General features: G+C 41.1%; 2 protein-coding genes across 2 annotated transcripts; one reads left to right on the top strand and one right to left on the bottom strand.

Annotated features, from left to right (window-relative positions):
• Nucleotides 1-1,599: 1,599 nt before the first annotated feature.
• Nucleotides 1,600-3,635, top strand: LOC106579697 (retinol dehydrogenase 12-like). Its single transcript, XM_045701945.1, has 4 exons — nt 1,600-1,621; nt 1,797-1,910; nt 3,139-3,336; nt 3,448-3,635. The coding sequence occupies exons 1-4, from the start codon at nt 1,600-1,602 to the stop codon at nt 3,633-3,635; spliced, it is 522 nt and encodes a 173-aa protein (XP_045557901.1).
• A 2,921-nt stretch (nt 3,636-6,556) lies between these two features.
• Nucleotides 6,557-24,654, bottom strand: LOC106597323 (highly reducing polyketide synthase cm3B-like). The gene is made up of 6 exons (XM_045702791.1): nt 24,411-24,654; nt 23,724-23,877; nt 16,375-16,535; nt 13,043-13,249; nt 12,624-12,805; nt 6,557-12,474 (listed from the first exon to the last, which is right to left on the bottom strand). The coding sequence occupies exons 1-6, from the start codon at nt 24,490-24,492 to the stop codon at nt 6,952-6,954; spliced, it is 6,309 nt and encodes a 2,102-aa protein (XP_045558747.1). The 5' UTR covers nt 24,493-24,654; the 3' UTR covers nt 6,557-6,951.
• Between the last annotated feature and the right edge of the window lie 251 nt (nt 24,655-24,905).

The following is a 24,905-nucleotide window of genomic DNA, read 5'->3' as shown; positions in this document are numbered from 1 at the left end:
TATTTGGCTTGCAAGCCTCCCCCTTTCTCCTCCAAACATAACGATGGTCATTATGGCCAAACAGTTTGATTTTTTTTTCATCAGACCAGAGGACATTTCTCCAAAAAGTACAATCTTTGTCCGCATGTGCAGTTGCAAACCGTAGTCTGGCTTTTTTATGTCAGTTTTGGAACAGTGGCTTGCTGAGATGCCTTTCAGGTTATGTCGATATAGGATTAATTTGACTGTGGATATAGATACTTTTGTACCTGTTTCCTCTAGCATCTTCACAAGGTCATTTGCTGTTGTTCTGGGATTGATTTGCACTTTTTACACCAAATTACGTTCATTTCTATGAGACAGAATTGCGTCTCCTTCCTGAGCGGTATGACGGCTGCGTGGTCCCATGGTGTTTATACTTGCGTACTATTGTTTGTAGAGATGAACGTGGTACCTTCAGGCGTTTGGAAATCGCTCCCAAGGATGAACCAGACTTGTGGAGGTCTACAATTTTTTTCTGAGGTCTTTGCTGATTTCCTTTGATTTTCCCATGATGTCAAGCAAAGATGCACTGAGTTTGAAGGTAGGCATTGAAATACATCCACAGGTACACCGCCAATTGACTCAAATTATGTCAATTAACCTATCAGAAGCTTCTTAAGCCATGACATCATTTTCTGGATTTCCCAAGCTGTTTAAAGGCACAGTCAACTTAGTGTATGTAAACTTCTGACCCACTGGAATTGTGCTACAGTCAATTATAAGTGAAATAATCTGTCTGTAAACAATTGTTGGAAAAATGTCTTGTGTCATGCACAAAGTAGATGTCCTAACCGACTTGTCAAAACTATAGTTTGTTAACAAGAAATGTGTGGAGTGGTTGAAAAACGAGTTTTAATGACTCTAACCTAAGTGTATGTAAACTTCCGACTTCAACTGTACATATGAGACGAGTAATGTAGGACATGGAAACATTATTAAAGTGGCATTATTTAAAGTGACTAGTGATACCATTATTAAATCCATTCATTAAAGTGGGTTGGATATGCATCATCTGTGGACCTATTGGGGAGGTAAGCAAATTGGAGTTGGTCTAGGGTATCAGGTAGGGTGGAGGTGATATGATCCTTCACTAGTCTCTCAAAGCACTTCATGATGACAGAAGTGAGTGCTACGGGGCGATAGTAATTTAGTTCAGTTACCTTAGCTTTCTTGGGAACAGGAACAATGGTGGCCATCTTGAAGCATGTGGGGACAGCAGCCTGGGATAGGGATTGATTGAATATGTCCGTAAACACACCAGCCAGCTGGTCTGCGCATGCTCTGAGGACGCGGCTAGGGATGCTGTCAGGGCTTTGCGAGGGTTAACCTCTCTAGGGGGTGTGGGATGCTACCGTCCCACCTGGCCAACAGAACAAAATGTGGAATAAGTCAAGGGGCGTAAATGCTTTCTGAAGATAATGTATGTATCTAAATCTGTATCATACAGGGCCCAGTTTCGCTAAAGCATCTTAAGCCTTCGTACCAATGGTTCTAACGATGCACTTGGCCTTAAGAAACCAGGCCCAGGTCTGTAGAGGTAGTCAGGTATTGCTGACTAACTCAATTCCACAATTAACGATGGAGTTGAGCAGCGACAAGTGTGGGTGGATTTGGGCTCCGACTTTACATAAAATTAAGTTTTTATCAAAAACGACAGATTTCAGCACCCAAAGAACAGTATCAAACCTCAAACACAGACTTGATTGTATCGCAACTTCATTGACACAGTAATTGATTAATTGGCACTCCTGTCCACATTTTGACATTTTATATTATTTCTGTAGAAGAGACAAAACTCAATATCCTCATCAACAATGCTGGCTTCATGGTGTGTCTGTACGAGAAAACAGGTGATGGATTTGAAATGCAGATTGGTGTCAACCACATGGGTAAGTGAACCTACTTAGCACAAGAAAGAGAAACAAAGTTCCTCTTTGGCCAGGCCTCACATGATGCTAAAATCTAAAAGGGCACAGACATACCACATATTATTGAAAGTTGACAAATGTTTAACTTCCAATTGGCTCTACTAGTAACCATTCCTATAAGGAAGTGGTTATTTAGCTGCTTACATCCTCGTGGACAGCTGGACATGAAGCTCATTGCTTCCCTTAGAGATTTGGTTACGTGATGACAGAAATACACTAAATTAATTGAAGACTCTGGCCTTACCCACTACTGACTAACCACATGGATGATTGCATGTGGCGCACATCCAAGGGATAACAGGAAAGTTCCAGACCACACAACATTTCATTTAAGCAAGTCCTGACTTGTACATAATGTTCTCCATTGTCAAACATTCTTCCTAGAGTTTTAATCCTAACAGTGCTTTCCACGTACTGTAGGGCCATCTAGTTTCAGTCAACACTTTTTAAAGCTTTGTGGAGGAGATGTAGAGGAGAGTTATGTGAAAGGTCATTAATCTCAAGTGATGCTGACTAACCTCAAGTGATACTGACTAACCTCAAGTGATGCTAACTAACCTCAAGTGATGCTGACTAACCTCAAGTGATGCTAACTAACCTCAAGTGATGCTAACTAACCTCAAGTGATGCTAACTAACCTCAAGTGATGCTGACTAACCTCAAGTGATGCTGACTAACCTCAAGTGATGCTAACTAACCTCAAGTGATGCTAACTAACCTCAAGTGATGCTGACTAACCTCAAGTGATACTAACTAACCTCAAGTGATGCTAACTAACCATAAGTGGTGCTAACTAACCTCAAGTGATGCTAACTAACCTCAAGTGATGCTAACTAACCTCAAGTGATGCTAACTAATCTCAAGTGATGCTAACTAACCTCAAGTGATGCTGACTAACCTCAAGTGATACTAACTAACCTCAAGTGATACTGACTAACCTCAAGTGATACTAAGCTCAAGTGATACTAACTAACCTCAAGTGATACTAACTAACCTCAAGTGATACTGACTAACCTCAAGTGATACTGACTAACCTCAAGTGATACTAACTAACCCACTGAATTGAACAAGACCATTACCAGAACATGATCTTTGCACAATCACAGTTCAAATGTATAAATCAAGTCCAACGAATCAACCTCAAATCTACCAATCAAAAGCTTACAAAGCCCCCTATCTCGTCTCTTAGGTCACTTCCTGTTGACCCACTTATTGATTGACCTGATCAAAAGGTCCATCAATGTATCCTCTTTGGCTCATTTCTGGGGTACCATTAACCTGGATGACATCAACAGTGAGAAGGGCTATGACAAGAAGAATGCGTACAGCCAGAGCAAGCTGGCTAACATCCTCTTCACCAGCTCCCTGGCCAAGAGTCTACAAGGTTTGTGTTTGTCCACTACTTCTGAGGCTTATACTGTATATGGTTATCTTGCCATTAGTGGAATCTCTGACATTTGTTGTATTTATGTCCTCATTTCTTCCCCTCTCTCCGGTACGGCTGTGACAGCGTACTCCCTCCACCCTGGCATAGTTCAGACTGATCTGCACCTGAACACACCTCAGGCATCTATCATGAAGATGATCAGTCCCTTCACCAAGACATCCGTCCAGGGAGCTCAGACCACTATCTACTGTGCTGTGGCCCCTGAACTGGAAACAGAGAGTGGTAGATATTACAGGTGAACAGATGTATTATATGCATAGGCATGATATTTAGCTATATATATATATATATATATATACTGCTCAAAAAAATAAAGGGAACACTTAAACAACACAATGTAACTCCAAGTCAATCACACTTCTATGAAATCAAACTGTCCACTTAGGAAGCAACACTGATTGACAATACATTTCACATGCTGTTGTGCAAATGGAATAGACAACAAGTGGAAATGATAGGCAATTAGCAAGACACCCCCAATAAAGGAGTGGTTCTGCAGGTGGTGACCACAGACCACTTCTCAGTTCCTATGCTTCCTGGCTGATGTTTTGGTCACTTTTTAATGCTGGCGGTGCTTTCACTCTAGTGGTAGCATGAGACGGAGTCTACAACCCACACAAGTGGCTCAGGTAGTGCAGCTCATCCAGGATGGCACATCAATGCGAGCTGTGGCAAGAAGGTTTGCTGTGTCTGTCAGCGTAGTGTCCAGAGCATGGAGGCGCTACCAGGAGACAGGCCAGTACATCAGGAGACGTGGAAGAGGCCGTAGGAGGGCAACAACCCAGCAGCAGGACCGCTACCGCTACCGCCTTTGTGCAAGGAGGAGCAGGAGGAGCACTGCCAGAGCCCTGCAAAATGACCTCCAGCAGGCCACAACTGTGCATGTGTCTGCTCAAACGGTCAGAAACAGACTCCATGAGGGTGGTATGAGGGCCCGACGTCCACAGGTGGGGGTTGTGCTAACAGCCCAACACTGTGCAGGACGTTTGGCATTTGCCAGAGAACACCAAGATTGGCAAATTCGCCACTGGCGCCCTGTGCTCTTCACAGATGAAAGCAGGTTCACACTGAGCACATGTGATAGATGTGACAGAGTCTGGAGACGCCGTGGAGAACGTTCTGCTGCCTGCAACATCCTCCAGCATGACCGGTTTGGTGGTGGGTCAGTCATGGTGTGGGGTGACATTTCTTTGGGGGGCCGCACAGCCCTCCATGTGCTCGCCAGAGGTAGCCTGACTGCCATTAGGTACCGAGATGAGATCCTCAGACCCCTTGTGAGACCATATGCTGGTGCAGTTGGCCCTGGGTTCCTCCTAATGCAAGACAATGCTAGACCTCATGTGGCTGGAGTGTGTCAGCAGTTCCTGCAAGAGGAGGGCATTGATGCTATGGACTGGCCCGCCCGTTCCCCAGACCTGAACCCAATTGAGCACATCTGGGACATAATGTCTCGCTCCATCCACCAACGCCACGTTGCACCACAGACTGTCCAGGAGTTGGCGGATGCTTTAGTCCAGGTCTGGGAGGAGATCCCTCAGGAGACCATCTGCCACCTCATCAGGAGCATGCCCAGGCATTGTAGGGAGGTCATACAGGCACGTGGAGGCCACACACACTACTGAGCCTCATTTTGACTTGTTTTAAGGACATTACATCAAAGTTGGATCAGCCTGTAGTGTGGTTTTCCACTTTAATTTTGAGTGTGACTCCAAATCCAGACCTCCATGGGTTGATAAATTGGATTTCCATTGATTATTTTTGTGTTATTTTGTTGTCAGCACATTCAACTATGTAAAGAAAAAAGTATTTAATAAGATTGTTTCATTCATTCAGATCTAGGATGTGTTATTTTAGTGTTCCCTTTATTTTTTGGAGCAGTGTATATATATGCAGTTGAAGTCGGAAGTTTACATACACCTTAGCCAAATACATTTAAACTCAGTTTTTCACAATTCCTGACATTTAATCCTAGTAAAAATTCCCTGTCTTTGGTCAGTTAGGATCACTTCATGCCCTCACCTGTTGTTATCCCCCCCAGTGCAGTTTTTCTTCATAGACGATGGTACTCCCTATCCTAAGTTGGTGTGGGTTTTTCATATAGTTTGTCTGTTCTCAGGCAAATCCAGTGGGAGTCCATTAAGACCTATTCTAAACCCCCCCCCCAATATGCTTTTGATGGATTTTGGACATTTGTTTTTTTATGTTGACTGCTTTCTTACTCCAGAAACACTTGAGCGATCGGGACACATTTTTTAAATAGCATCCGTAGTCTTCAAGCAATATTTTCCAGGACTCTAGCTCGAACAGTATGTCCGATATTAGCCAATGAGCTTGCATGAATGGTTTTCCTGTCCAAACGCCCCATAAGGCCAAACAACCAAACTCTACAGGTTAGCTAGACTCACATCCCTGAGCATATGTGCTAAATTCCACGACTGCGTCAAACAGATCAAGAGAGATAAATATGTGCCTATTATAGCGCCAACTTGTGGTGGATCTGATTGTGCATATTTTGTGTTTGGATCATGTGTATAATGTTTTGTTTCAATGCAAATAACCGTGTCTGATTTATATGCATTTATGTGCCAGGTCACGCTCACGTGAATCCATGTTGTGTGAGATGCTAGCCTGGAAAAACATGCGTTAAGAGACCTTGGTCCATAGATGCCATGTATTAAATTTCGTGCAGATCGGTTATTTGGTGCCAGAGGAGTAGTGTTTTGTGTTAAAATTCAAAATGGCGGAAAATCCTTCATGGGTCCTTGAGGTAAATGTGTTCCTTGTGAGGAGAGGGACCTATGTACCAAACTTCAGGACTCTAGCTCAAACGGGCGGGGTGAGGGGGCGTGACCTTTCAAATTTTGCATTTACAATTGGTTGTTACAGCGCCACCATGTGGCCAATTGGCTTGGCATTGCATGAGAGGGTGTGACCCTTGGCCTTCTACCATCATGCAAGGTTGCAACCTCCAATGCCTGACCATCTCACGGGAATTTGCTATTTTTTTACCAAATCGTCAGAAGAAAGAAAATAATAATCAACGGCAAGAAATACAATAGGGTTTCACCCATCTTAGCTGCTTGAACCCATAATAAAACCAAGAACAATAATGTTAACTCATAAATTAATTAAAAGTTAAAAGTGACTTTAAACTGGTTCATTTGAAATCATTTTATTTAAAATTTTACAGAAGAAATTCATTACAGATTAGTACATGTTTTTAAGATTAATATAAGAATAAAGTAATATCCTAACAGATAAACATATTAAAAAGTGTAAAAACATCATTATTACAGAAATATATTTACACAAATATAGTTGCTTGGATCTTCTAAACATCAGGGAGAAATAGTATGGAGTCTTTGGTCCAAAACATCTTTCTTTACCTGTGGGATTACTGACTATAAACATACCTGGGCAGTCACTGCTACAGGTGGGAATACACCCAGACTTGGAAGGCATACTCTCTAGGTTCAGGATATGTCTCTACCGGCCACCTCTAACTATAAATGTTAAATTAAAATCTCTATAGTCTTGTGAACATGTCATCTGTCATTACTCTTTCTGATCATCATTCTGAGATTCACCCTCAGTACTCTCCATCAGCATTGATACCAATGTAGACAGTGTCCCATTGGGGTCCAGCAATGTAACCAGAGGCACATTCACACCCCTATCCTGAAAGATGAGGTTCTGCAGGGTCATGGCTAGCATTGAGTCAATGCCTAAGGCAGAGAGAGGAGAATCGTAATCTAACTCATTCTTGTCAACACCAATTGTTTGACTGAGTACAGACCTGATGTATTCACTTGGGGAGGATGGCACAGAAGTATGTTCAGACTGTGACTTTTGGAATTTGAGTTTTTGCACTGCCTCATCCACTAATGCAGTCATACGCATGGTCAATGACACATTTTGAGAGAGGACATTGCTCATCATGTTCTTGACGTGAAACCTACATACAACCTGTTGGGGTTTGTTTAGCAAGAGGCATTGTTCCAAACTCTCATGAATCTCTGTAACATCCATCACCATCAATCCCCTTCTCTCCAGAAACCTGTGTAAATGATCCTTGTTAAGCAGGAGACCAAGGTTCAAAGCTCCCCAGTTGATGGATTGCCCAGATAGTCCAATATTCCGTCTATAGTGACAGAAGTAGTCCAGGAATGAATTTGCTGCTGCATAGTTTGTTTGTGAGGCATTGCCAAGGAAAGAAGAGATGGAAGAGTAGCACACAAAGTAGTCTAACTTGCAGTGTTTTGTGGCGTGGTGCAGATTCAGCGCTCCATTCACCTTGGGCTTTAGGACTTTCTCAAAGTGGGATTTGTCAAGGGTTTCAATCAACCCATCATGCAGGACGACTGCACTGTGAAACACCCCTTTGATTGGACAAGAGGGAAACTTCTGACCAATGAGACCAATCACTCTGAGCACATGCTCAGAAACAGAGACATCACATCCCATCCATACAATCTGGGCACTCCATTGTCTCTCCAGAAGAACTATCTCCTCCTGTATGTCTGGTGTGGGGCTACTTCTGGAGAGTATGACGATGTACTCTCCACCTTTCTGGGAAAGGAACTTCACTGTTTCAAACCCCAGCCCAGAGAGACCACCTGTGACAATGTACACAGACTTCTTCTGGAAAAGAGAGGTTGGTTTAGGCAGCAACTGAATGTTGGACAGTGTGCCTTTGGAATCATCTTTACTCAGTACCACACCAGACAGGGTCTTTGAGCTGAAGTACGACTCAGATTCCTCAACAGACAGGAAGTCAATGCTACCGGATGACATTTTCTGAAATGTAGAGGTCTCTAGAGAAAATGATATCCTGTCCAAATGCATGGATTTGAGCCAACGATAAATGTGTGGCCTCTTGGCAATGAGTGATCCCTTTTGTAAGATGCTGGACATCTGAAGAGTCTGTATGTGAACACTATCCTTAACATTCTGGAAAACACTCTGTTCAAGCAAGCATTGGGACTGGGATTCACAGACAATGACAACATGTCTGACATCAGGACAATTGCTGGCTTCTGCCAACAGAGATTTATCAAATGGTGGAAGGAGGAGAATTGCATCAACAAACATCCCATTGCACGGTGTCCCTACAATGGCATTCCATCCTGATTTGTTTGCTGTTTGGATTAGGACCTTCAGCAGACTAGAGTCAGGAACAGAGGAGATGATGCTCAACCTTCTATGTTTGACTCTAGGTAACAGTCTGTGCAGTATTTCCCATGCCAGAACAAAGTAGGACACACAAGGAGCCTCCTTCAGAAATGTGAGCCTCTTTGTCTTGTAGCATGCTGCTTCAGGAATCACAATCTTAGAAGATGCAGCAATGGGATAACATGATACTATATGGTCTCCCACTTTCAGTGTGTTCACATCTTTCCCTACAGCTGTGACAGTACCACTGAAGTCAAGAGCCAGAAGCTGGTGCTTCTGAGATGTGTGATTCTTCCAGTATATTGTCTGACCATAGTTCAGATCAGAGACACTGACAGGATAGTAGTCTGAGGAATGAACACATATCTTACTGAGCTGAATCTTGACTGATTGCTCATGGATGTTTGTATCATCAACATCACAGGGAATAGCAGACAAGCTAGTTATTCTGCAGGGGTCATTTGTCTGAAAGATGCATGGCTCAGACATTGAAGAGAAAATCCTTCCCTCAGTGCTCTCAATGCTTCCAATGGGAGTATGTACAATATCAGGTTTCCAAATCAGCCCACCTTTCACAACCAACTCTGGGTATCTTTTGCAAGGGTATGACTTTAAGACCTGAGACAGAGCTCTCATGTCCTCTGTAGAGACAGAGTTGATGTCAATCAGCTGGAAGGAAAGGTTTTCCATTTCTGCAGCACACGATCTAGTCATGCCTGATAGGACAAAGCCTGCGCTGATTTGGTCCACTGTGTTCTCTGCTGACCGGTAGGTTATTACTCTGATGGAATTTGCAAATTGCATGGCCCTCAGTGCCAGGACAATTTTCCTGAACATCTCACAGCAGCTTACCATATTCTCCAGAACATACTCAGTTTTCAGTGAAGTAACATCTTCCTGACTCCACACAAATAAGACCTCCTGGAAGTGTTTGTTGAGATCTGTGATATTAAGGTTTGCCAGGAGTGTAGGAAATCCATGGCTCAAGACCTCCTTAGATTGTGTGAAGGAGATGTATCTAGACTGTGAACTTAAGTGTGGTTGCATGGCTTTTGGAAGGCCTACCTGGTCAGAAAAGACCAAGGCCTTTGGTGCCTCACTGGCATTAGAGGAATTGATATCCTCACAGACAACATTGAAGTCATTGTGGAAGAAGTATTCTTCCACAACATGAGAGCGGCTCCCAAGATACGTGATCATCACATGCTTAAGCTCAACCAAAACTCTTCCCACTTTGTCTGTAATGCAACCACATAGTTCAAAGTGATCAAAGCCTTCATCAATTGCTTTCAGATACACAATCATTTCCTCTTGCAGGGGTTCAAACACTGTCAAGCTGCCTATTTTGACAGGAAACCCGGGCCTTGAAGAGGATCTATATGCTACTGTAACAGGAGCAAGTTGCATCAGGAAGTCTAACACTACAGGGTGAATGCAGTATTCATGCAACTGAGACAGCAATTCTTCTGGAACTGTGACAACTGAAAAAGCCTCCTTAAACTCTTCACCATAGTGTACATCCCCCTTGTTCTGGAAAACAGTGCCATACTGAAACCCACCCAGAGCAATTTTAGTGTAGAACTTTTCAGAACTCAACACTGAATTGCATCTTTTGTAGATAGAGCTTAGCGAAATGTTCTGCTCTTCAGCTAGCTGTCCTCGCTTGCACGTTATTGTGCCTGAAGCATGGTTTGTGGAGGGAGAATATATCTTAAAATGGGTCTCATCCACTGCTGGTTCAAGTTGCACTTTAATCTCTGGTGCATTCTGTGTGAAAACATAGGGACTCTGAAAACTGACACTGACTTGCAGTGTGTTGAGTGGAACTTTTGGTTTGGCACTGGCCATGAAGGCAGCCAAACCCAACTCAGTATAGAAGGCACCAGGGATTATGGCAACACCGTTGTGTTTATGCTCATGCAGGTAGGATACTGAATCAGAAGACAGATCACAACTGAAGGTATTGCTATCGCTAGCTGTAGGAGTTAGCACAGGATGATTACCTGATTTATGATGTACCTTTGATGCAGCAATGATAACATCTCTCTGAGTAGAATCAAACTGATACCTTGGGAAAGTTGTTGGTGAAGCCTCACGGCCTCTGTAGAACTGATCCCAGTCTACCTGAACCCCCAACTCAAACAGTTTGGACACAGTATTCAGCATTGTCTCATGATCTTTATCTGGCTGCACTGAGGACAGAACTATGGTGTCATTTCCCAGCGTCTCCTGGATGTTTCTTTGTAGTGCCCTTCTTGGGCCAATCTCCACAAAGACCACATTCTTTTTCACTTTTGATGCAGATCTCACTGCCTGTTCAAATGAAACTGGATCTCGAATGTTCCTGGCCCAGTATTCGCCTGTGCTGAAGTCTGGCTGCTCTACCTCCTTTCCTGTCACTGTGGAGAACAATTCTGTCTCAACATCATTGACTTGTAAAGAGCCAATACTGTCCTCTAGTTGAGACAGGATGGGATCCATCATCTGGCTGTGGTACGCAGCAGGGACATCCAGAACACGGAGGAACAGATTCTTCTTCTTGACGGAGCTGCTCAGCTTTTGATGGAGACTGTCAATAGCCTCTGCATCACCTGAGAGGGTGCAGGACTGTGGGCTGTTGAAGGCAGCCAAGGAAATCTTATCTGAGTAGGAGGGAAGGAGGTTCAAGACCTCTGATACGACCATGTTACTGACCACAAGCATTTTCCCTCCTGTGACCTTATTCTGCAGAGTACTGCGGAAGTAGATCACCTTCACTGCATCCTCAAGGGACAACAGCCCAGAGCAGTGGGCAGCAGCAACCTCTCCTACAGAGTGGCCAAGAATGGCATCAGGTTTGATGCCCCAGTGCTTGAAGAGACTGGCTATGCCAACCTGAATGGCAAAGAGTAGGGGCTGGACAACATCTGGTTTTGAAAGATCCTTACTCTCTGAATCACTCTCAAGTCTCTCTATGATACTCATGTTATTGAACTTTTGGAAAAGCATCTCAATTTGGCTGATCTTCTCTCTGAACACAGGCTCATGTTTCAGGAGCTGCTGGCACATGCCTTGATAGGTTACACCGTTCCCACAGAAGACAAATACTAGCCTGGGATCTGAGTAAGATGGTGTTGTTACCTTGTTCATGGCAGACTTGAGTTGGTCTTTTAGATCAGCCAGAGAGAGAGTTCTGAATGCTTTCCGATATCGATGTTTCAAGTGGCTTCTTCTACAAGCAGATGTGTATGCAAGAGCTTCTAGATCACCTTTGTTGTCTGTGTCTATCTGTTGAATTGTGTCCTCCATCATCATACTCATCGACTTTTCAGAACTGGCAGAGAGGACAAAACAATTGTGTGATTTCCTACCACTTTTTTGAGGAACATTTGACTGCTTGTGTTGTTTGACAATAGCATGTGCATTTGTTCCTCCAAAACCAAAATTGTTTATTCCTGCAACCCTTGCAATAGAATCTCTCCACTTTTCTGCTTTAGTAGGGATCTTTACATTTAAAGCTTTAGCATCTATACTGGCACTGTCCTCAGAGTAGAACAGTGAAGGGACAATGGTTTCATGTTTCATCATTAGGAGTACCTTGATTAGCCCTGCCACTCCAGCTGCAGATTCAGTGTGTCCAATGTTGCCTTTCACAGAGCCGATGCGGAGTATCTCTGAACCTGGAGGTCTGGCTTTGGCAATGACTTTGGAGATGCTGCCTGCTTCTATGGGATCCCCCACTGGAGTTCCAGTCCCATGAGCCTCTATGTACTGGACCGATAACAGGTCAGACTCTGAATAGATTCCGCGCAGCAGCTCCTCTTGCTGGACCATGGATGGCTTGGTGATTGGAGTGACTGTGTGGCCGTCTTGGTTTACAGCAGTGTTGCTTATGATGCCCCACACATGGTCATTCTCCTTGAGAGCCTGTATAAAATATAAATCAGTGTTGCTTATGATGCCCCATACATGGTCATTCTCCTTGAGAGCCTGTGTAAAATATAAATCAGTGTGTGGTCTAAGGTAAAAAAAAAAAAAAGAGCAATTTTGTGACAATGAAACAGAAAATAATTTACTTTTTTTAGTGGCTTCAGAAGAATAATCCCACAGCCTTCTCCTCTGCCATAGCCATCTGCTCTGCTGGAGAAAGGTTTGCTGGTGCCTTCAGGTGAAATCATCTTTGCTTTGCTGAGAGCGACAAAAACTTGTGGCTGTATGATACAATTGACGCCACCACAAAGAGCCATCTCGCAGTCACCTGAGAACCGAAAGCATACAGTATACAAATCTGTCAGATTATATTTTGTGATGAGAGCCACCATTGCTTTTGCTTCTGCTTTGCTCTTCAAGGCACTTTGACAGAGCTGCGTAAAAAGGGCTTTGTAAAATAAATCGTAGTGAATTGTTGTAGTGAATTCAGTCAGTGTGTAAGGTTACATTTTGACAGAATGTTGCATGCGTTGTAAAACGTAGGTAAATGTGATACATTACACACCTTGTCTTATGGCTTGACAAGCTAAATGAAGAGCAACAAGGGATGAAGAGCAGGCACAGTCAATGGAGAGTGAGGGTCCAGTGAAGTTGAAGACGTATGAGACTCTGTTGGCTGCTATACTCATAGAAAGTCCGGTGCCGGTGCAGTGGTTGATTACATTTGGGTTCATAAATGCAGCAGATTGTTCATAATCTCTGTTCATAAGACCTTGAATGAAAATAGGCACACATTATTGAAAATAATACACATTTGACATTTTATTGTGTGTGGGCTTTCTTTCAATGGAGGACCAATGCAGTCAAAATTAAATGGACAATAATACCGAAATTATTAAATAATAAATTGCCAATTCGCTTACGTTACAATGTCTTTATAACTATGTCATTATTCCTGTAAGTACAGTGTAACAAGTATTGTAATTACTAATTGCTACACTGTACACTACATACGGTATACTTACGATTAGGGTAAGGGCTAGGGTAAATGCTGTGAATACAGTATTAACAATGAGTAATGATAATAGTTGCTGCACTGTACTAACAGGAACAATTACACAGTAATAAGGGCACTGTAATGTTAGTGTTATTCTTCTGTTGTATATGCAATATAAAACCAGTTTTTATATTTAGTATCTAGGTTGTTTGTGATATTTTGAGGTATCTTTTTTTAGGTTGTTTCTGACGTGGCGTGGTAGTGATCATAAACATCTTGGAGGTGTACGTCATCTAACATATTGTATGTTGGCATGATGCTCTGGTCATAAACTCCCACTAATTATTACCTGTGTGGTCTGTATCCAATCCCAATCAAGTATCATTACCCATGTGTCGTCACAATAACAAAGCAGTGTCTTAGGGACCTGTTCAATAATTACTGGGAGGGGACTCACTATTAGGAAGGTTGGAACACCCTGTCCCCCAGTGCAGAGTGTACAACACATTAAGAACACCTTCCTAGTATTGAGCTGCACCCCCTTTTCCCTAGGAACAGTCAAACGTTCCCTTTACCTATTTCCGTTGCCAGAGCCTTACCCCCTGCTTTACTAGACACCTAACATTTGCAGAGTGTCAGATGCTCCTAATAATTTCAATAAAACCTTGGTGAAAGCAGTGCTGCTCCTCTTAAAGATGCACTATGCGGAAATCGCTCTGCCGGTTTCCTGGTTGCTAACATTCTAATTCGCCTCATTTCAGTTTTTGACAAAGCCAGCAAGTATAGGGTAGATAATCATTGTACCATCTAAACCACTTTAAAGCAGCAATATGTCACTTTTTTGGGACCATCAAATTCACATAGTAATGTGAGTTAAAGATCTGTCATTCTAATTGAAAGCAAGTCTAAGAAACGGTAGATCTGTTCAATGTGTGCTATTTCTATGCTTCCTGTTATGAAGTTTTGTTTTTGCATCTTTTACTTTTTGGTTTTATACACCAGCTTCAAAACAGCTGAAAATATAATATTTTTGGTTATTGAAAAGATATGTCACAGCGGGTTAGATTGTACAATGATTCTCTACACTACACTTGTCACATAAACTTAAATTAGGCGAACTATTCGAATTTTAGCAACCAGGAAATGGCGGAGCGATATCAGCATAGTGCATCTTTAAGAGATTTAAGCTGCTCAGCATATAAATTATGCTCTGTCGATTCCATTTTCTAAATTTCAACAAATAGTTTATGCCCAAGAACACTTCATAAACCGGCTTGTGCTCACGCTGGCTAAAAGTTATGCTGTAGCAAATAAAAAACCTAGCTCCCTACTATAGAACGCGCCGTGCAGGGCTGTAGTCATGGACATTCAGGAGCCAGGTTACAGCGGAACGAAAGGGGGTGCAGGACCTCCTATGACTGCACACCATTTTCTTATAATAATACTAAAGACATGTCATTTAAGTTTATCTGTAAACATTTTTGTCTATTACCTTTTAATGTGATATTAAAACAACCAGGCATGATGTTTTTATCTGATTGTTAAACAAATCACTTAAAAAAGTAGGCTCCCTGCACATGTTTAATACAGTTTCTAAACAGTGCATTGTGCACCGGCCATTCATCTTAAAACACCAAAAGGGTTATGACATTTGACGATTGTCATTAGGCATAGTGTAGACTGAATTGATTCATGCTTCCATTGCTGTTACAGTCCCGGGGGTCATCTCTGTCTACTCAGGCTACTTCCACCCCTATTTTAGAAAATGTTCTGCCTACAACTTCAGACATTTTATAGGCTGTTTGTTAGCCAACTTGCAGCTTCTCTTCTGTCATTAGGCCGACTTGTTGCCCTAGTAGGATTACCAGAAGAATGTCATAAATAAATAGAATGAATGCATCAATAATAAGTCTAATCTATTTGACATCGGCAAAGGTTTTCCCTTCCATTTCTGATTGGGCAAAAGTTTTCTCTTCCATTTCTGATTGGGCAAAGGTTCTCTCTTCCATTTCTGCTCTCAGAGCAAGGACTTGTAGGGACCGGGGAGAAAATAGCAATAACACTAAAACAGTGGATTTTTCCTGCAAAATGTCCAAAGAACATCAGTTTGACCAGTTTCAAGGAAACGGAAAGCTGTGAAAAAAGGTCCAACATGAATTGGATTTTTGAGTTCGTCTCTGATGCATATTTTATATGGTTGAAATAGCCTACTGTCAGCTTTCATGTTGCTGACAAAGACAGCATGTTTGCACAGTCCCTAACCGTGCATTCCCATTCTCTCAAGATGCTGAAAGAAATCATATATGAGACTAAATTCATATTTCATGTATAATTCTACTACAAGACATACTATTATATTAGGCCACATGTGTGAGTTATAGTCCTACAGCAAGTGTCCATGTTTCAGTTACTACTACTAGGCAAAAACGTGATGTATTATTAGTTCAGAGTAGCGGGGCAGCACTTCCGCCCTCTTTGCCAAAAGCTGTATTTTAAAGAAAAGGAGACCAAAGGGCCACTACGATGGAGAATCGATTGCATATATTTGATTAAGGCATTTTATTTTATAAAATTAGATATAACTTGTTGAAGGATAGACAAATCTTGTGGCAATAGAGAGAGTTTCTGGTATTCAGGGGTCGTTCGGGGTTGCTTAGAGTATCTGTTTGGGGTAGTTGGGGGTAATTTGTGCATGGTTTTCGTAATTATTTGGGCCCAACATTTCTGTGGTCCAAATCATCTTTGCATTCACATTGCCGTCTTTTTAGCGAGAAACCAGGATAATTTGACAAAATTGAAAAATCAGTGAACGCACTTCTGAACAAGCCCTACCATAAGATCCTTTTATGGGACACTGGCTGTGAAAACACCCTAAAATAACACATTATTAGCCACTTTACCTATAAACACTCCTGTCTTGGTCCCACTGGCCTTCTCCATTGGCATCCCAGCATTCTCCAGAGCCCTGTATGCACACTGAAGAAGGAGTTTCTGCTGGGGGTCCATTTGTTCCACTTCAGTTTCAGTGATGCCAAAGAACTTGTGATCAAACTCATTAAACCTGCAAAATGATAAATAATTCAAAGGGGAACTCCAAGAAATAAAACTGTCAGCAATGTTGTACCTCACGCTCTTAGAAAAAAAGGTTCCAAAAGGGATCTTCAACTGTCCCCATAGGAGGGCCCTTTTAGGTTCCATATAAAATGAAACCATTTGTGGAAAAGGGTTCTACATGGAACCCAAAATAATCGTTCAAGGGGTTCTCATATGGGTACAGCTGAAGAACCGTTTAAGGTTCTAGATGGCACCTTTTTCTCTAGGAGTGAACCTGAGGTATTGTGTATTTCAGTAAACAGAGGACATATCTGTTGGGTTCTGAGAATATGAAATATACTTATTCATGTCACTGAGGGAGAGAGGGTAATGTATAACGTTTACATTATATCAGGTAGTAATACTCTGAGATTTAGAACATAACAAAGATTAACAGTCAGACTGAAAATGACCTTTTCTTAAATCTGTGTGATCGCAAAGCAACGACAATTTTGCACCAATTTGTTTTTGTTGTTGATAGATTAAAATCAAGTTGTGAATTTCTAGATTTTCCTCAGCCTAAGGATTGATGAGGTATGCACCTTCAGTCATCAATATTCATGCATTTGTGGTTGACTCCTGTCTACAGCTGTTGCTACTGTAGCTAAATTACTAGTTGAGTACGGAAAGATGACTAGTGAAAAGTGCCCTCTGTGAGAGAAATATCAAATATATCTTGTTATCATGTGTAGAATCAGAGAGCAGTATAACTGTCAGTATGCTGCAAATACTGAGTCCAAAATATATATATTTTTACTTCAGTATAACTATAGTACAACTGCAGTTATGCAATTACTGCATCCAAAATACCACATTCCACTGCAGTTACTGTACTTTTACTGCCGTTTCAAAACCTCTTTTTTTGTAAGGGCGAAGCTAGGTAGTAGGCTGACCGTTATTGACAGCATGCATTTAGACCAATTTGCGATCTGGGATCTGATAATCTGTTCGATGCTCATTTAAATTCTTGATTTTTGAAGAATATGAGGTATAAATGCCTCACCCTATTATAAACCACACAGTTTTTTTACTGAATTGCTTACAAACAAGAACATAAAATAAACAATTTATTGTACTGCATCTATTTTCAAATATTATTTTTCAATGATTTTATAGCCGTTTACATTCATACCCGTATACAGGTTGAAAATGGCAGATTTGAACGCTGGTAATCGCCTAAATTGGAACGCAGTGTCAGTACAGTAGCCTCTGCTGGGTCGTTAATAACAGGACGTTCCAGTTTTAGGAGAAATGGAAGAGAGAGCCTGTGATGTGACTTCCGCTTTCAGAAGTTGACATGGTGACACTCCATCTTAACTCCTCCTCCACATTTACTGGATTGGTTGAACAGTGCAGAAGAGAAACTCCCGACAGTTTGTTTTATTCTCGTTAAGTGCAGAATGTGGGTGATCTAGTTCCAGGCGTTTCGTTATGTCTGCTACGTTAGTTTACTGTACAGTAACATGCTAGACATGACGTCAGAGCTCTGGCTCTGCTCTTCACAGGTCTCTATGGGTTTTGACTGACAGCCGTTCTGAAGTTTAGCATCACACTCGACAAGAAGTGCCCCCATCCCTTCCGCTAATTGGGCAACTTTTGCAACTTGAGCGAGGGAAATCCTGTAAACTACGAGGACCCAATGTATTTTTAAAAAGACTGAGGACTATAATAAATTCCTCGTTGTCATGCAAGCAAGTCAAACACCCGTGAGTCCAAATGTGCATTTCCATATCATGAAACTGTAATATACAGAGTCAACGTTTATGATCACTATGTTTGATGAAGTTACAAGATGACATGGCATTATACCCTGGGTTGTCCTGAACAGAATGAGCCTATGTTTGTTGTATTGTGAAGAAAAGTTGAGCGGATCAGGCATCTGAACAGCTTCATGACTCCATTCTATTCGCATCAAAATTACAATCTGCATCTCTGAATTACCTTGTGAAAGCAAAACACTGTAAGATGGTTGAAAAAGAGGTGTGAAACCGGGGGATCGTAGCCTCTGCTGGGCTGGAGAGTTTCTCTCTAAAGTTTGTGCCTCTGTCTCAGAACCAGAGAGAGGGTTTGAGAGATTTTCAAGTATCATATTTTATAATTTAGCTAATCATGTTGGCAATAGAACAAGCTTTCAAATTATGACCACCTGACCCAGATTGCGATTGATAATGGACCTTTTTTGGATTGCGTAAAACAAGAACAGTAATCGTGTAAAGGCGGGGATGCAGGGCAGTGTTCCAAACAAAACAACTTCAAGTGTACTTACTCTAGTTCCTCAGCGGCACAAAAAAATCACCTGGTAGTTGAAGACTCTTTGAGTCATAAAAGTGCATTGAAATGACTTAGGAACTGTGTACACGTTGGAGAGGTGCATGGCCACTTGGAAACACTAGTTAGACCTTTCACTCAAGCCCTTGTAAAACATGTTTTGTCTTACAGTGCCTTCAGCAAGTAGTCACAACTCTTGAGTTTTTTCATATTTTGTTGTGATGTATCCTGAATTTAAAATGAATTAAATTTAGATTTTGTGTCACTGGTCTACACCAGAGGAGGCTGTAGGGAAGAGCTATAGGAGGACTGTATCAAACATATGGAAACCACATGTTTGACTCTGTTCCATTTATACCATTCCAGCCAATACAATGAGCCTGTTCTCCTATAGCTCCTCCCATCAGCCTTCTCTGGTACACACACACACAATACCCCATAATATCAAAATGGAATTATGTTTAGAAATGTCTTGAGTCAATAAGTATTCAACTACTTTGTCACGGCAAGCCGAAATAGGTTCAGGAGTAAAAATGTGCCTAATTCACATAATAAGTTGCATAGACTGCAATAATAGTGTTTAACATGATTTTTTACTGACTACCTCATCTCTGTACCCCACACATACAGATAATTGTAAGGTCCCTCAGTCAAGCAGGGAATTTCAAACACAAAGACCAGGGAGGTTTTCCAATGGCTCGCAAAGAAGGGCACCTATTTGTAAATGGGTAAAAAAAATCTGACATTGAATACGTCACACCCTGATCTGTTTCACCTCTATTGTGCTTGTCTCCATCTTCACCAGGTGTCTCCCATTTTTCGCCTGTGTATTTTTACCTGAGTCTTCTGTTTGTCTGTTGTCAGTTCGTCTTGTCTTGTCAGGTCGTACCAGCGTGTTTCACGGTTTTCCATTAAAAAAGTGACCAAAAGCGGCTGAACATCTGGGCTGAGGACGAACATCTGGGCTGAGGGTATGCTGACTTCTTCCTCTTGCTCAGGGAAGAGCGGGGGCTGATATCCCAAGGAAGACTCAAAAGGCGAGAGACCAGTGGCCGAGCAGGGAAGGGTGTTGCGGGTGTATTCCACCCACACGAGTTGCTGGCTCCAAGTGGCAGGGTTGGCGGAGACTAGCTTAGGGGTCTTTTTGGATATTTATTATTTCTTTCCTTGGGTCCAGCTCAGCCCCTTTTTCCCACACCCCATTACCGTGTGTTTGAAATAAACCTTAAGTGTTTGACTGTGGATTTAGGTTGTCTGTTGTTATTAGTTCTCACTGTTCCTTTTCACTATTATGATTTGCATGAGATATGTTACGGGTCTCGTTTCCATCCTCCCTTAGACTGCAGGGCCAAAAGGGTTCGACCACGAGAAACAAGATTCTCTGAAACCAAGACTGAACTCTTTGGCCTGAATGCCAAGTGTCACGTCTGGAGGAAATGGGAATGTTTTTCAGCGGCCGGGACTGGGAGACTAGTCAGGATCGAGGGAAAGATGAACAGAGCAAAATAAAGAGATCCTTGATGAAAACCTGCTCCAGAGAGCTCAGGACATCAGACTAGAGGTCGACCGATTATGATTTTTCAACACCGATACCGATTAATCGGACGATTTTTATATATATTTGTAATAATGACATTTACAACAATACTGAATGAACACTTATTTTAACTTAATACAATACATCAATAAATCAATTTAGTCTCAAATAAATAATGAAAGATGTTCAATTTGGTTAAAATAATGTAAAAACAGTGTTGGAGAAGAAAGTAAAAGTGCAATATGTGCCATGTAAAAAAAGCTAACGTTTTAGTTCCTTGCTCAGAACATGAGAACATATGAAGGCTGGTGGTTCCTTTTAACACGAGTCTTCAATATTCCCAGGTAAGAAGTTTTAGGATGTAGTTATTATAGGACTATTTTTCTCTATGTCATTTGTATTTCATATACCTTTGACTATTGGATGTTTTAATAGGTACTTTAGTATTGCCAGCCTAATCTCGGGAGTTGATAGGCTTGAAGTCATAAACAGCGCAATGCTTTAAGCACAGCGAAGTGCTGCTGGTAAATGGAGGAAAGTGCTGTTTGAATTAATGTTTACGAGCCTGCTGCTGCCTACCACCGCTCAGTCAGACTGCTCTGTCAAATATCAAATCATAGACTTAATTATAATATAACAAACACACAGAAATACGAGCCTTTGGTCATTAATATGGTCAAATCTGGAAACTATCATTTTGAAAACAAAACGTTTATTCTTTCAGTGAAATACGGAACCGTTCTATATTTTATCTAACGGGTGGCATCCCTAAGTCTAAATATTGCTGTTTCATTGCACAACCATCAATGTTATGTCATAATTATGTACAATTCTGGCAAATTAATTACGGTCTTTGTTAGGAAGAAATGGTCTTCACAGTTCGCAACGAGCCAGGCGTCCCAAACTGCTGCATATACCCTGACTCTGCTTGCACAGAATGCAAGAGAAGTGACACAATTTCCCTAGTTAAAACCTCTTGGGGCTAGGGGGCAGTATTGAGAATTTTGAAAAAAATATGTGCCCATTTTTAACTGCCTCCTACACCAACTCAGAAGCTAGAATATGCATATTATTGTTCAGGTTTGGATAGAAAACACTCTGAATTTTCTAAAATTGTTTGAATGGTGTCTGTAAGTATAACAGAACTCATATGGCAGTCAAAACCCTGAGACAAATTCTGACAGGAAGTGGATACCTGACGTGTTGAATTACCTTTAAGCCTATGCCATTGAAACACACATGGGCTTATTAATTGTTGAGCACTTCCTATGGCTTCCACTAGATGTCACCAGTCTTTAGAAAGTGGTTTGAGTCTTATACTGTGAGATCTGACCGAACAAGAGCCGTGGAACGGTGGTGGCCGATTAGACTCTGGCGCGCGAGTTCATGTTGGGTATTCTCGTTCCAATACGTTTTAAAAGAGAATGCAAACGTCCGCCTTGAATATTATTCATGTTCTGGTTAAAAAAGACACTAATGATTTATGCTATACAACGTTTGACATGTTTGAACGAACGTAAATATTTTTTCCCCCCTCGTTTATGAAGACAAGTCCGGCTTTTTGGACATAAATTATGAGCTTTTTCGAACAAAACTACATTTGTTATGGACCTGGGATTCCTGGAAGTGACATCTGATGAAGAGAATCAAAGGTAATGGATTATTTACATAGTATTTTCGATTTTAGATCTCTCCAACATGGCGGTTAGTCTGTATCGCAAAGCGTATTTTTCTGGGCGCAGTGCTCAGATTATTGCAAAGTGTGATTTCCCAGTAAGGTTATTTTTAAATCTGGCAATCCGGTTGCGTTCAAGAGATGTAAATCTATAATTCTTTGAATGACAATATAATATTTTACCAATGTTTTCGAATAGTAATTATTTAATTTGTTGTGCTGCTTGACTGGCGGTTATTGGAGGGAAACGATTTCCTCAACATCAACGCCATAGTAAAACGCTGTTTTTGGATATAAATATGAACTTGATAGAACAAAAAATGCATGCATTGTCTAACATAATGTCCTAGGAGTGTCATCTGATGGAGATTGTCAAAGGTTAGTGCATCATTTTAGCTGGTTTTCTGCTTTTGGTGACGCCTGTCTTTGAATCGACAAAACATTACACACAGCTATTGTCAATGTACTCTCCTAACATAATCTAACTTTATGCTTTTGCCGTAAAGCCTTTTTGAAATCGGACAACGTGGTTAGATTAAGGAGATGTTTATCTTTCAAAGGGTGTAAGATAGTTGTATGTTTGAGAAATTTGAATTATGACATTTAATTGTTTTCAAATTTGGCGCTCTTGATATTTCACCTGTTGTTGATAGGGTGTACCAGGGGTGGGACATAGCCCATAGAGTTTAAAAGAAATTCATTCTAGCAGGAAATATTAACTAAATATGCAGGTTTAAAAATATATACTTGTGTATTGATTTTAAGAAAGGCATTGATGTTTATGGTTAGGTACACATTGGTGCAACGACAGTGCTTTTTTCGCGAATGTGCTTGTTAAATCACCCGTTTGGCGAAGTAGGCTGTGTTTCAATGATAAATTAACAGGCAATTATATGCAACAAAGGACAAGCTAGATAAACTAGTAATATCATCACCCATATGTAGTTAACTATTGATTATGTTAAGATTGATTGTTTTTAATAAGATAAGTTTAATAATAGCTAGCACCTTACCTTGGCTCCTTGCTGCACTCACATAACAGGTAGTCAGCCTGCCAGTCTCCTCATGGAGTGCAATGTAATCGGCCATAATCGGTGTCCAAAAATGGCGTTTACCGATTGTTATGAAAACTTGAAATCGGCCCTAATTAATCGTCCATTCCGATTAATCGGTCGACCTCTACCTCAGACTGGGGCGAAGGTTCACCTTCTAACAGGACAACGACCCTAAGCACACAGCCAAGACAATGCAGGAGTTGCTCCGGGACAAGTCTCTGAATATACTTGAGTGGCCCAGCCAGAGCCCGGACTTGAACCCGATCAAATATTCCCCATATATTTATTTGTGTGCTAATATGGCTGCCATAGAATGTTGTAGTGACAATGCATAATAATGCTAAAACTTCAATGCCCCAACTCTTTAAACACATGGCTTTGGATAGAGCACGTTTTGGTAATGACACAAGTGTATCAGATATCTAGTTTAGCAAAAAAATTTAATAAAAAAAATAAGTCAATGTTTTAAAAGTATGAGAACAGCCATAATTAATACAGAAAGCAGACATTCATTTCAGGTAAAAAAAATATTGTGTTTTGGAATCAAACCCTTGAAATTCTTTAATTGAATAACAGTAGCAGTGGTAAAAAAAGAAATGGTCAGTGAATCTTCGTACTAACCCATCTATGAGAGCAGCTTTGATAGTGTGAGACTTCCCAGGTTTTCTGTTGTCAGCATCATACCAGTAAGTACTGTTGAACCTCTCATCAGGGATTGGAACTGCACAGTTCTTCCCTTCCAGAAGAACCTTCCAGAAATTGTCAAGCCCCTCACCTGGAATTGAATATTGGTTGAATCAGAATAGGAAAATGAATCTAAATTGTTTCAACATTAATAAGTAATCAACATATTAGTTTTACATCAAAGTATTATTTTTCTTACCAATTGTTTATTTTTTAACAAAATGTAGCTTGTCTGTAAATAAGCCCTTGCTTTAAAAGCATATTTGGATCAGATATTTACATCATACCTAAGTTAGTAGATGTTTCATAATAGTTGTCGCGGTATAATAACCTCTGTAGTCTGAGGTTTTACATTGCTGGCATTGTAATGATTTAATTAATCAACATGAATTGAGCAGCTTCTTATGGTTCTATACGAGGTGAAAACATTCCATGACTGCATATAGCAATAACCAGTGATTTGCCTGGTGATTCTAGACCTTTCTTTACTCATACATCTCTACAGTAGTTATTTTGCTTTCCGGTCATCTCAAATTGCTTTAAAGTGAGTGAAAAGATATACTGAAATGAATTACAATTCTTAAGAGAACTAGCTACATCACAAAATTAGATAAACTGTCAAACCTCCAGGGAAGCTGCATCCAATGCCAACAACTGCAATGGCTCCCTCTTCGTCCTCCATCCTGGCTCCCTCTTCCTCCTCCATCCTGGCTGTCTGTGACACACACACCAGCTGGACACTGCAATGCGTGCACTTATTTCTAAACCTCTAGTATAACCTAAACTCAGATAGAAGGTGCTGAATTTACCTCCAGTTTCTTTGGCTCATTAGCAGTAGTAGTAGTAGTAGGTTGGTCTTTGAAGGATAGCTCAGAGTGTCTGCTCTTTTCTATCCAATTTCTCTTGCTTGGATTGGTCACCGTTTTGGGGCAGGAGTGAAGTGGGCAGGGCATTTGTGTGGAGTAAGAAAAGTCATGAAAGATATGCATAAAGGGTTTTAATAATGCTAATATGTGAGAACAACATTTTTTGTGAAGAAATATTTAATTTAGTTGTTATAATAAGTTTGGAAGCGACATGTAAAAATCGTTGTCAAAATCTGTACTCAAGTCAATTATA

Source organism: Salmo salar, chromosome ssa19, assembly GCF_905237065.1.
Source record: "Salmo salar chromosome ssa19, Ssal_v3.1, whole genome shotgun sequence".
NCBI classification, from domain to species: domain Eukaryota; kingdom Metazoa; phylum Chordata; class Actinopteri; order Salmoniformes; family Salmonidae; genus Salmo; species Salmo salar.
Note: the sequence above shows the minus strand (reverse complement) of the source record. Positions and strands in the feature narration are given on the sequence as shown.